Source organism: Pararge aegeria, chromosome 15 (assembly GCF_905163445.1).
Source record: "Pararge aegeria chromosome 15, ilParAegt1.1, whole genome shotgun sequence".
Classification (NCBI taxonomy): domain Eukaryota; kingdom Metazoa; phylum Arthropoda; class Insecta; order Lepidoptera; family Nymphalidae; genus Pararge; species Pararge aegeria.
In genome coordinates, this window is record NC_053194.1 from 14,230,106 (window position 1) to 14,244,552 (window position 14,447).

General features: G+C 36.6%; 1 protein-coding gene across 1 annotated transcript in view; it reads right to left on the bottom strand.

The window, feature by feature from the left end:
- Positions 1-13,151, bottom strand: part of LOC120629925 (5'-3' exonuclease PLD3-like) — a 65,956-nt gene extending 52,805 nt beyond the window's left edge. The window contains exon 1 of the mRNA XM_039899009.1: positions 12,826-13,151. Coding sequence (XP_039754943.1) covers positions 12,826-13,089 — 264 coding nt within the window. The 5' untranslated portion in view covers positions 13,090-13,151. The remainder of the gene's footprint in view (positions 1-12,825) is intronic.
- Between the last annotated feature and the right edge of the window lie 1,296 nt (positions 13,152-14,447).

Here is a 14,447-nt window from a genome sequence, read left to right on the forward strand (position 1 = left end):
GATGGCATGCAAAAAATATATATGATCGTACAATAATTATACAATAATAATACTATCTTAAATCAATCGATATTATTAAAATAAGAATAAAATTTAAGAGTGATATCAAAAGTACAAATATTATTATTCATGTCAAATTATAATCACTGTAAATGTCAAACCTATAATATTGTGTCTGTTAAATATTCTTGGATGGTATAATAACATTTCCCAATAAGTAATTTTTTTATCTTATCTTTAAAATCCACAAGATTCATGCTTCTGTTGGCCAGCGACGCTGGCAATTTGTTGTATATTTTAGGCGCCATAATGAAAATACTATTCCCAAATAACGCTGTGGAATGTGGCTTATACAATAATTTATTTTTCCTGCGTTCGCTATCACTATATGTAAACAAGTGATTGTTTTTTTTGATAAATATCAGAACTTCATAAATATACAAACAAGGACAAGTTAGTATTTTCATTTTCTCAAAATACGGTTTCCACGTATCTGTGGGACGCAAGTGACATATAGCTCTTAGACACTTCTTTTGACATTTAAATATTCGCTCTCTATCAGACGAATTACCCCAAAATATTATACCATATCTTAAACTTGCTGTGACATACGCATTGTATGCAATTATAACCGCTGTCTGATTAACCACTTTCGACAGCATATATAATGCAAACGAAAATCTGTTTAATTTTAAACACAAACCATCCACCCAGTGTTAATTTTGGCAAAACTTCCCATTGGAAGCCAGCAGTCCAGTAGTGGACGATTACAGGCTATTGATGGTTAAAATGGAAACAGTACTCGGTAAGCGAGCTTGAAATCTTTCTTGATAGTTTACGTCTTGATAACCACAAGCTTCAAGCACGCGGTCCGCGAACTGTATACTCACGGATGTGCATTCGCAGTAAATTGACGCGTTGAGTTACCAGCAGCCTCAGTGCCCACGACGCTCCGTGGACAGCTTGCTAACCATCGCCGCTACAACATATCTGCTAGCTGTCAGCGCATGGACAGATTGCAGTCATAGCAATTTTAGGTGGAGCTGTGCGGTTGCTTTTATTATCATCATCGACGCATTACCGGCCCACTACAGACCTCCTCACATCCCACAATAAGAAAGGGTTAAGGCCGTAGTCCACCACGCTCGCCCAGTGCGACCTTTGAGAATATTATATAGAACTCTCAGCCATGCAGGTTTGTTTCCTCACGATTTTTACCTTAACCGCTGAAGCAAGTGATATTTTAATTACTTAAAAAACGCACATAGCTCCGTAAAGCTAGAGGTGCGTGCTGGGATTCGAACTCGGCCCCCCGAATGTGAAGTCGAGCTAATACCCAATGCACTATCACCGTGTCATCTATCGCGGTTGCTGTGCGCTTGCAGTATTGTATCAGTGAGCTACGACCTTAAATTCTTAGGGCTGAGACTGAAATCTAAAAGGTTATGAGTTCACTAGCTCGGAAGCAAATTTGAAATGACTTACGAGTAATATTAAAATTTTAATAAATAAATAAATATACTACGACAATACACACATCGCCACCTAGCCCCAAAGTAAGCGTAGCTTGTGTTGTGGGTACTAAGATGACTGATGAATATTTTTATGAATAATATGCATAAAAATTAGTATGAATGAACGAATCAGTTTGGCCATCCAAAGGGGCAATGCTGCCAGCATCTTAGGAACTGTGCCTCGCTGCGGTGGTTTCGAGGACGTTTTAGATTTTATTTAGTTTTAAATAGTTTATTTTAGGTTATATTTATAAAACAATTATTATATACATAAATACTTAGAATAAATATATAAACACCCAGACACTGAAAAACATTCATGCTCATCACACAAACATTTTCCAGTTGTGGGAATCGAACCCGCGGCCTTGGACTCAGAAAGCAGGGTCGCTGCAAACTGACGCCAATCGGCCGTCGATATAAGATCATCATCATCAGCCTTTTCATGTTTCACTGGGCAAAGGCCTCATATCTCATCTATCTATCTATCTACAAATAATATCTATATCTTTATTTACAAATAACAAAGATACAGGGTTTGTGTTGTTACTTATTTGTTTTTTTGTTTGAATGTTTTACTCCAGTGGGATTTCGCAAATCTTTTTACAATCTGGACAAAGGCTATATAGACTTACTTAACTTTATAACATTTTACGCAAACGTTTTTAAAATTTTAGGCTTAAGAAATATAATCGCTTTGCTCGGTTGTGCCACGAACAGGTTCAACTGGCATGAGAAGGATTGGCATTCCTCATCATACAAGTTACAACTGAATGCTGATGATGCTCTACTTAACTTCCCTTTGGTTTGTATAATATATTTTCAACCATTCATGATTATCTTTTTTTTGCGATCTCCCTGGCGCATGCAAGCTACGATTTGCAAGTTTATATCCGAATGTAGGTATATGGATGTACTTAAAGGCGATGTAATGCTGCGGCGGATTGCCTGTATACGAGGCATTTAGCGTCGTGGGAGATATCCGGTACGAAATTATACCAGCAAATTACCTAGAGGTACATTTCGTAGCAACAGGGTGAATCGTGATGCTCTCAGTTAAGTAGGTCAGACAACTAAAACGCTAAAGACTTTACAAATTGCTTTAGAAATGTAGGTTACAATGAACACTGCATTTAGGTGCTTTGTGCTGTTGAATGAGGTTGAAAGAAATTTAAACTATTAATAAATAATGTATATAGTTGTTTGTCTATAATATGAAGAATCCTCTTTAATCTATGCAATCTACAGAAATATTTAAAATTATTTTACTACACCAGTTATAAAAAACTAAAACATAAACTTTTGCATTTCGACATTTGGAAGCAGCTAATAAAAAATTGGCTAACTCGGATTGAAACTTGGATTCGAAACTTTACGACACGACCAAAATCATCGAACAGTGCGTGTTGCCAGTGACTTACGGATTTGAAACGACTACGTTTCAGATCCGTAAGTTACTTACTTTTGGCAGCATAAGAAGACTCAGAGTCACTCGGCGGGCGTTCGAGACAGTTATGTTAGGAAATCCGTAGAACAACACATAGCTCAACGAGTCGCGAAACTGAAGACGCAATGGCGGGGACATAGCTCGGAGAACCGATGGACGTTGGGGCCCTAACATGCTGGAATGGCAACCCGGCGATGGAAAACGCAGCGTTAGTCGTTCCCCAACGAGGGGGACAGACGACATTTTACGAGTCGCTGTCAACCATCAACGCTTAGGCATCGGGACAAGCAATATTTTGTAAAAAATTATAAGCCCACTAAAGGGCACGGGTCTCTTCCCACACTGAGAAGGGTTTAAGGCCGTAGTCCACTGGTCTACGCTGGTCAATTTTGGTGGACTTCACACAGCTTTGAGAACATTGTGGAGAGCTCTCTGTTATGCTGGATCGTGAGAAAACCTCACGATGTTTTCCATCATCGTTGAAGCAAGTGATATTTGAATTGCTTAAAACGCACATAACTAAGAAAAGTTAAAGCCCCCGAAAGTGAAGTTAAAGTTCTACCCACCGGGATATCACCGCTTCATTGTAGCTTAGATAATTGCAAACCTAGCCACTGGAAAGTATGAAAAAGTTTTAAACAAGATCATTTCCAAAGTGGTTGAACACAGGTAGCCAACAATCAAAGAGACACACATTCGAATTTATAATTTAAATATGGAAGACAGCGCAGGAAGCCGCTAAACGAAAGCGGTACAAAACCGTGGAATTTGGAACTCCTTAAAAATATCTACAAGTATTTCCAGCAGTGAACGTCCTACGGTTGACATGATAATTTCAAAAAAGGTTTTAATTCGTGGCTCGGATCTAAGGTATTTTAATTTAAAGCCTTGTTCTAAGCTTCCATGGTACTACACGTGCTCTTGTGGAGACAAAAGCTCTTGAAATTTATAATGACAAGTCCTATTAGCCTAGACTTTAGAACAAGCAGTATATAGTTTAAAATTATCACTAGCTTTTGTCAACGATTCTTCCCTCTTGAAATTTATAATGAACTAGCTATTGCCCGGGATTGCATCGGTTGAGCCGACCATAGATAACAAACAAATCAAATTTAAAGACACACTAAGAGTTGACAGCCGGTTGGCGCAGTGGGCGGCGACTCTGCTTTCTGTGACCAAGGCCGTGGGTTCGATTCCCAAAACTGGAAAAATGATTGTGTGATGAACATGAATGTTTGTCAGTGTCTGGGTGAATATCTGTATATTATAAGTATTTATGTGTATTATATTAATAAAAAAATATTCATCAGCTATCATAGTACCCATAACATAAGCTACGCTTACTTTGGGGCTAGATTGCGATGTATTATCGTAGTATATTTATTTATTTATTCTTTCTTTCACTTTATACTTAGTACAGATACGTTGCCGCCGACTCCAGCCGCGTTTTTTTTTTCATTTTGGTCTTTAGTATTTAAATCTTCGGCCTCCCTTTCAGATGGACAGAGACGAGCCAAGAGCCACCACGCTTCTCCAATGCGGGTTGGCGGGTAATTAAACTCTTACTGTCACATGTTAGTGTGAAAAACAACAGTATGATGTATGATGTATATGATATATGATGTGATGTTCTGTATATGTGTTTACTTTGTAATAAATGTGTGTGTGCAATAAAGATTTCAAACAAAAAAACAATTAACCGGAACTGATAATTCCATGTGTTTTTCGAGGCACAGGGTTGTACAACGCCATAACCTAACTCCAGGTAACGAAAATTTTGAACCAACAACCTCGTGATCCGAAGTTGCACCCGCTTACCATTAGAACAACACATAGTAGAACACTCAAGTAATCTTTATGTCCTTATTTATATTATAAATGCGAAAGTTTGTTCATTTGTTTGTTTGGCCTTCTTTTCACCCTAACTAAGACACCAATCAACTTGGTTTTAGGCATAAACGGAGAGTACCATAGGCTGTTTATCCCAGGAAAACAAACGGTTCCCGCGGGCATTTTAAAATAACCGTAATAAACGCGGCAAAGAACGCGGGCGACAGCTCAGACAGTATCTACATAATACTACTTTAATAGCATTTCAACTCTTCATCGAGTAGAAAGGTCAAAGTATATTTTCCAAATTTGATTTCTACGAAACGCCAAATGATGTATTTACGTGTTCACGTTGAAGCATATATTAAATCGCGCACGTGAATAAAAATATTTATTGTCCACTCATCAAATTGAATTCTGGTATAAAAGGCTTTAGATCGTGCTCATATTATTATTTAGAGGGCCAAGGTTTAATGAACTCCGTAAAGTCTTTTTTTTGATTTTTTTTAAATCCGTACCAACTTTAAAGAAGTGAAACAGGGAATTTCATATTTAATTTATTATATTATTTTTAAGTAAATATCATACATTTTTATATAATATATTAGTTTCATATTTTAGTCATTTATTTATTTGATTCATATTAGTAGTTATTTATTTATTTGAATTTAGTTACAAGTATTGTTGTATATACATAATTAATATTTATTTAAGTAATTAAATCTTTTTTACGTGTATGTATAAATGCCCTACCTACCTATTTTCAGTATTTGTTTTCTTTGCCATTGGTTGCCTGGAATAAATCGCTATGGAACGCTTAGGCCACCGAATTGTATACGTTGTTTTGTGATACTTTTCTTTTTTATTATGTACTTTTTTTGGAGTGCAATAAAAGTATATCCATTTATTCATTCAACCTCTCAAACCCCGCTAGCTCACAGTATGTAAGAAAAAATTAACGTAAAAACCCGCATTGCTAGGGTCTAATTACCATAACTCCTGAAAAGTTAAAGGTTCGAACTCTGTGCCACCGTCAAGCCGAAGTCCTAATCAGTGTGGTTAGGACTTCGGCTTCACTTTCGGGGTTCACCAAGTCACTTTCATCATCATCAACCAATGATTAACCGGCCTCCTACACGGGTCTCCTCTCAGCGTAAGAAAGGTTTAGGCCGTAGTCTACCACGCTGGCCAAGTGCGGATTGGTAGACTTCAGACGCCCTTGAGAATATTGTGGAGAACAGGCATGCAGGTTTCCTCACGATAATTTACCTTCACCGTTTAAAGCGAGTGATATTTAAATTGCCTAAATTAAAAAACGCACATAACTCCGAAAAGTTATATATATTAGTTTATTTTTATTTATTAATTATATTATATACTTTGATGTACACTATTTGTGTACACTAGTTTATGTATTAGTCTGTAGTTATTCGCATGTATGTATTTTAAAATTTGTTCCACCATCAGTCTGTTCTCCTCTTCTTTTTTTCCTAATTCAAAGGTTGCCTGGCAGAGATCGCTATTAAGCGATAACGCCGCCTTTTGTATTCTACTTCTTTCGATGTGTTTCTGTTTTTATTTTATTTTATATATGTTAATGTTGTGGTATACAAGTAAAGAGTTTAATAATAATAAAAAGTCAAGGGTGCGTGCCAGAGCTCGAACTCGGTCTCCACGAAAGGAAATCCGAAGCCTTAACCACTAGGCCATCACTTCTTTACATTACCTGCCAAAATACTCGTTAGCTAACAAAATAGCCCAAATACTTGAGGCAAATTCCAGGAGCAAGAAATCGTAGCTCGTAATTAGTTTCCTAAGCACCAAGTTTCATGCAAGCAAGCAATCAATTGTATACGTTCGTGGAACATACAACAACAAAGTGTGAGCCATAAGCAAGAAGAAAAGCCAATTTACATTCGCACGGTAAAGTATCGGATTTTTGACAGCTATACGTTATTGATATAAGCTACCGAAGAAACACAGTTTCATAGAAACGTAATTACTAAAATAAATCCATATTTTGTACCACAATACAAAGGTATGGAAGCTGTAACTATGAAGTATAATGCAATTTACAAAGGAGTCTATGAAAACAGAGGCGAAATTTTTATAGCACGTACGTAATGGTAAATATTCTGAGACCTTAACTGAAAAAGCGGCAACGCTGTGGAATGCACATGATGACATTCGACGCTCCAAGTCTCTTGCAATTTTCAAAAGTCGTGTAAGGAGGCACTATTTGTCACTATAAATATGTTAATACTATATGTGTATGTATGTCTATGTATGTGTATTTATGTAAATATATATTTATATTTTATTCAATTATTTATGTATTTTTTTAGTCTGTAAATCTATGTAATATAGAAATTGATTAACTTGAGAAATTATGTATTAACTTAATAACTTAATCTTAGTTACCATCTGCCTACCACTGCCCATGCCGTATGCGGGAGAGAAAGGGAAACCACACAGATAGGCCGTAACCCGTTACGTAAGGAAGCGGTTTATCCTCCCATAAGAAGTTATCTTCTTCTCTTATAGTTTTTGAAATACAGTTCTTTTGTATACCTACCTAGACATGTGTTGGTAAAAAACTTAGCAATGGTCAACAACCGATCAACAAATGCCAGCTGCCATTAGAAGCACAATTAGTTCTTGCGCTATAAATAGAATCTTAATTCTCAACAATACGCGGACGGTTTAAGCACATAATTTTATTCGGTTTATCTTTCATTGCGTTTAACTGTAGGTTGGAAATTTTCTGCTACTGGAGGTATTCGTTTCGAATTGGTACTTCAAGCCATCTCTGAGATAAAGGACTGTCATACACAGAGACGGATGAACAGACATACAACGGCTTCAGTAGCCCAAAAACTGGTTTCGTGTATCAATGGCACTAAGTAGTGGGTGGAGCATCATGGTATTCCCGAAAAACGAACACAAAAGGCCTAATACGAAAATAATTGGAACAAGGTCAAACGGCTGGGGCCGAAGTGTATGCAGCGACCGCGATGTCTTACTCCACGTATAAAATCGATACACCGGCAACGGTACCGCGGCACGCTATGACAAAAAACAGTTCTAAACTTCAAAAAATATTAAGCAGGTCGTTCACCTCTAGTCGAAGCAGCTTGCAACAATTCATACACCAACACACAACACTAGAGAAGCAGCATACAGCCTTCAGATTATCACTCGCGACGTATCTTATCTTTTATATTCGTATCCGGTGTATCGTTTATTGTCGATGGACATTCAAAGTGTACTGGACTTACTTACGCGCGGTGTTGCATCTTTTACAAGGACGTTCAGCACCTGGCCTCAGGTTATGTTTGCTATCGGCGAGCTCATAAATTTTGTAATCCAGGTCGTTTTTTTTTTGCTGTGTGGTTGGAAGAATCCTTACGGTTTTCCTGGGTGTGTTCGAGATGCACTGCGTAAATATATTTTAGTAATAACATAACCTTTTCGTGTTATTTCAGGTCCGTACGAAATTAATTAACATAAATTCGTGTTTTTAACGCCTTCCTTTCATTCCCAGTGATGGAACGATTTTTTCAAGAGTTGAAACGAAACCTTACGAACTTGCAGCTAGCAGAATTTGCTAATTTATTAATAAAGTGTTTTTATAACCCAAAACCATAAGCAAGGTCTATTTTTCTTAATGCTTTGTAATTTCCCTTTCTTATTCTTCCTGCGCTACAACCCTGTGAGGGTCTGAGCTTTCTGCACATTTTTTATTCTTTTTACACATTCTCTGTTCCTCTCATTATCTTCTAGAGGGAAGAAATATCTTTATCTAGTAAAGATGAAAATCAGCCCCAAAGTGAGTCTTTGTGAGCTGTCATGGAGTGTCCAAATGGCATTTTCACACTGCTATTAACTTGATTGTTCTGACTTTTTACCATGTTTTTTCTATTCTTTCCCTCGTAGAGTAAGAAATATGAATAGCAAATTGCACGGTACCGATTTGCTTGGTTTTTGGGTATTGTAAGAAGCGGTGATAGCCTAGTGGGTAAGGCTTCGGCTTTCATTTCGTGGAGACCTAGTTCGAGCCCCGGCACGCACTACTGACTTTTCTGAGTTATGTGCGTTTTCAATTCAAGCAATTGCAACATCACATACTTTAAACGATGAAGGAAAACATCGTGAGGAAACTTGCATGCCTGAGAAATCTCCATGATTTTCTAAACGGCGTGTGAAGTCTACCAATCCGCACTTGGCCAGCAGCTACGGCCTAAACCCTTCTCAATGTGAGAGGAGACCCGTGCCCAGTAGTGGGCCCGTAATGGGTTGATGATGATGATGATGATAAGAATGTAACCTTGATGATTGACTGCCGCGAGGATTTAGCGGTTTGCATGTTGAACTACAGATCAGCTGGGTGTCATGCCAAATAATGTAACGTACCAGCCCAGAGTTAGGAAGTGGGCGGTTTCAGCCCCCGTGCTTCGGAGAGCACGTTAAGCCGTCGGGCCCGGTTATTATCACTAACTTGTGACCGTATTCGTTTAAGCACACCAACCCGCATTGGAGCAGCGTGGTGGGTCTAAGCTCTAAAACCGTATTTACTATTAAAGAGGAGGCCTGCAGTTGGACGTTAATGGACCGCGGATAATGAACCTAGATGTTCACTGTATATCAACGGACTTCCGCAAAGTAACGGCCCCTTCTATCCAATATCCCCTCGCTAAGCTTACCTAACGATTGCGTGTAGGCGTTGAGTCAATCACAAATTTCGGAGTTTTGTCGTAAGAAAACTCCCATAGAATTAACGATGTTTGTTCCTTGCCGTACCAGAGGGGGAAGTCAATAACCTCATCTTGCACGGCATGCTAATTCGTGTGGTAATCGTTATTACTAATGAACATGAATTTAGTATAATTTGGAGAAACCTCAAAATCGGACGCAAGACTATGTCTTCATTCGTCATTAATACAAGTAAACCTAAAATTCATAAAATCGTGCACATTACGTACCGGTGATCTAACTCGGTCCCACAAAAGCGCCGAATCTAAACCACTAATCATTCAAATATCGATGCTAATACACAAACCGTGTACAAAAACTCCGTCGTCATTATAAGTCTAATTTGGAGGAACGGTTATGTTAACTTTAACATAACCGTTCAAAATCGGACGCAAGTCTCCTAAGTATGTCTTCATTCACCGTTAATACAAGTAAACCTAAAATTCATTAAAATCGTGCAAATTACGTACCGGGGATCTAAATCGGTCCAACAAAAGCGCCGAACTCTAAACCACTAATCATTCAAACATCGATACTAGTACAAAAACCATGTCATTATACAAAAACTCCTTTATGTATGGAAATACACTAACTGTCCCTCGCGACTTCGTCCGCGTATAAGTCAACCTTTGAAGATAGATATCTATAGATATATGCTATCGCCAACTTTTTTTACAACTTTTAAAGGGATACGTTAACTGAAACGGACAGAACGGTAAAAGTATTTTATCGAAAATTTAACCGTTTACACAGCGCACGCAGTGCAACTCTCAAAAGAAAAAAAAACCCCGATATTGAAACATGACGGCCGATTAGCGCAGTTTGCAACGACCCTGCTTTCTGAGCCCAAGGCCATGGGTTCGATTCCCACTACCGGAAAATGTTTGTGTGATGAGCATAAATGTTTTTCAGGGTCTGGGTGTTTATATGTTTATTCTAAGTATTTATGTATATTATTCATAAAAATATTCATCAGTCATCTTAGTATCCATAACACAAGCTACGCTTACTTTGGGGCTAGGTAGCGATGTGTGTATTTTCGTAGTATGTTTATTTTATTTATTCTCCTATTGGTCCGTAGCGTGATATATATATATAGCCTAAAGCCTTTCTCAATAAATGAGCTATCCAACACTAAAATAATTTTTCTAATCGGACCGGTAGTTCCTGAGATCATCACTCATATTAGTATAAGATAGATTCTAAAATTAAATTTAATATGGCTATAGAGAATTGGACATTATAAAGAAGTAAAAATGTACATAATTGCCATTTGAATTGTTATCTTATTAATATATAATTAATATTGTTTAATTAGTTTAATGTTAAAACTGGCATATTTTGTGTATTGCTAAAAATCATTTATGATTTTTTGTTTAACATCTATAATTTGACATGTTTTTGCAACTTATGATTGAAGTTACGATTATGGCTGAAGAGTGTAGAGGGTCTACAATGATAGCGTTAACCTCATAGCAACACTACAACAGCCATGAGGTGGTGCTACGAGGTTTACGCTATCATTGTAGACCCTCTACACTGTATGTTTTTGTACCTCTACAGTGTGATGCATTTGTTTGCGTTTTGCATACAATACAACCACACTAAGTTAATGTTTTTACGTCATTTGAATTAGGCATACTAATATTATAAATGTGAATGTGTGTTACTATCTTTGGCTCAACCATTCATTTGGCACTGAGATAGCATACATCGTAGAGAAAAACATCGGGAAGGTGATTACGTATCTCACGACAGACATGTGACAGGCGTAAATTTGGCGATCCTTGCTGTCAACGTCACTATTGTACTTTTTTTTTATTCAAGAGCTGTTGAGTTCATGCGGGATTTAAAAAAATATTTATCATACACGGCTTCATGAAACATATCAGGAAAACAAAGAAATCCTACAATTTTTTTAAAGCTACTGTCTACAGTTTTATAGGAATCAAGAACTAATTTACAAATTAAAATGTAGTACCTATATCACTAAGCAGCGCTGTTCAAACTTTGACTTGATCGTAAAACTATTAAACTTTAAAACATTCATGTTACAAGCATTCTTTGAATGTGCATACCCAATGTTATTAAGCGTATTTCATTAACTACAAATTCCTACCTATTTCATTTGAACGTATCGGTAGATAATTAGTAGAATGTATCGGTAGGCGGCTAACAAAAAGCGTTTCAGTTTTTATATGTTTATATATTTAGTTACTTTTAAGTTTGAGTTTGAATATTTATTCAAACTCAAACTCAAAAAGTCTTTATTTAGGTCCATCGCAGACACTTATGAAGCGTTCATATATATATATATATATATACTAGCTGTTGCCCGCGACTTCGTCTGCGTTTGATTTTATTTTTAAAAGTATTCAGTATTGCTAAGCCTTAAATGAGTATAGTAGTATATATATATATATATATATATATAACATGTGACTGTCAATTAATTAAAGACAAATAATTTGCAATAAAATAAAATTGCGACTATAATTAAAGATCTAAGCTATCCTATCTCTTAAGTTGGACCAGACTGCTCACGGTGTGCCAATTTAATTTAAAATCGGTTAAGTAGTTTAGGAGTCCATCGCGGACAAACATCGTGACAGGAGATTTATATATATTAAGATATATATATATTATGTTCTTATAATGTTGAGTTGACGTCGTTAAACCTAAAGCTAGGAAGGTTCCAAACGTGCCGGTCTAAGAAAAACACACTGTAAACATATCCGGGTTTTTTTTGTTATCATCTACTCACAGCCTAAATAATAAGCTATGAAGTTAGGTGGACTGAGCATGGAGAGCATAAATTCTTTTCGAATCTCATTTGATTGAGGCCGCCAACTTATACCAGCTTGGACCTTAGCAACTGGCTTCCCTCGAACTGGAGGACCCTCATTAATTATACTAAATGCATGTTCTTTATTTTATTCGCGGTAAAAACGTTTCGTAGTGTGCATTGCGCGTCGGTAACGCGTAACTAATGTTCAAAAACCGATCTGCTCACCAACCAAGGAAAAAATATTTAACATTATTTATCAATGTTTAAGTCAGTCAGAATTAAGTTTTCGATGTTGGGCAATAGAGCCAGCATTTCGGGTACCATTCCAATAATTGAACAGTTATATTTTTTGTAAATTTTAATGTTACTTTGTAATTATTATTACGTGTTTCTAATTGAAACTATATATTTAAGCCTACATAAAATAAACGAGTTTTCGATTCAAATACATTCGCACAACTCTTTAAAATAACAATAAAAATAAAACTACTCACGGATAGTCCGGGATTACAGCCCGAAGTAATAGAGTTCTTCCTGAACTTCGGCACGCAAATCTGCATGGAACTTTTCCCTTTGGGGGGTCCGGCGCAACCATACTCGTCGCTCCGGTTGTTCCTAGTCAAATTAATATTGTTCGTGTTGTTGACCTTTACAAGTATATTGCAAGTCTGCGACGCGATTTGAAACAAACCCTCCTCCAAGTTTCTCTTATTATTGTACTGTCGGTTAAAATGCAAGTAGTCCCACCATGAAGGCATTTTTCTTACATGAAACTTCAAGAACAAATTACGAAAGTGTATTCGAAGACCGGCGTGCGATCGCTCCGAACCTAAGTCACACTTTGACGGTACAAACTATAAAATACAAATTCGGACTTGCGCGGTAAAACTTTTGTTAAAACTAGTGTGTTGTATTAATCTTTCTTATTTAACTAATATAATAGGTAGGGGGACTTATTCGTGTGTTTAATGTCTCATGTCTTACATATGAAATGAAGCGCCATACTGTTTTCTTTCAGCAGAATTACTACGCTGTCACGAGTCATTACTTACTGTTCAGAAAACTCGTTTGCGTGTGTACATAGTAAATTGCTTTATACACTTAAAGTAATTATTGCTTTCCAACAATTTGATACAGCAGAGCATTTGAAACGAGTCTAAAATAGTATTTTGATCGTTGTTTGTATAAAAAAACGATCGTTGTTTTATAAATTGTAAAAAGGTTGCACAAATACGATTCCGGGTACGATTTGCTGTTTAATTATGGGAGTATATTAAGGATAGCCTTAATATAGAAACAAGGACAATTAATAAGTTAAAGTTATTTATGTGAATCTAGTTGATTTTTTTTTTTATTGGTATAGATTAGCGCTTGACCACAATCTCACCTGATGGAATGTGCAGATGTGGCCTAGGATAGGACGCGCTTTCCTGTATTATATGAACACATAATTTGGGAGGGCGTTCTAAATCCAAGCCATGCGTGTAAGAAAAGAAGATGGTTATGTTTTAAAATGGTTCTACTCGCAGATTCTAAAACAGGTACATATTTATAGTCAAATGAATAAACCATATATTTCCCTTCTTCTCAGTGGGCAAAGATAAAGAAATAATTACTTAATTTTATCGTCAGGGAAAAAGATAAAGGATAACACTATTACATTTAAACTGCGATCCGAAGATTAGGGAGTGGATTGTTTATTAATTTCGGGTCTTAGGATTTACCTAGCAGTTTTTTTAAGAAATCAGCAATGAACCTTTGAAAGCTTTATGCTTGTTAATTCTAGCCGAAAAATAACCCTTTTTTAAGTTCAGACTCAGTTAATTTATTTAAATAAAAAAAATAATGTAACATTTCCACCAGCCAAGTCCTCCATTAAAATAAATACTTAGATACCCACACGAAATGAGTCACAATGGCAATAATAATCGACTTTCTGATTTACCGCGACTCTTTTATTTCCAGTGGCCATAAATAATCAAAACCTCTTTTATTCTATCAATATATTATAACTTACTTCCTTGAAAAAAAATATCGATATTAGGTATATACTTCGTTGTTTCTTAAAATTGCTATGTGGGCGCTCAATGAAACTAAAGTAAATTTACCGTGGTAG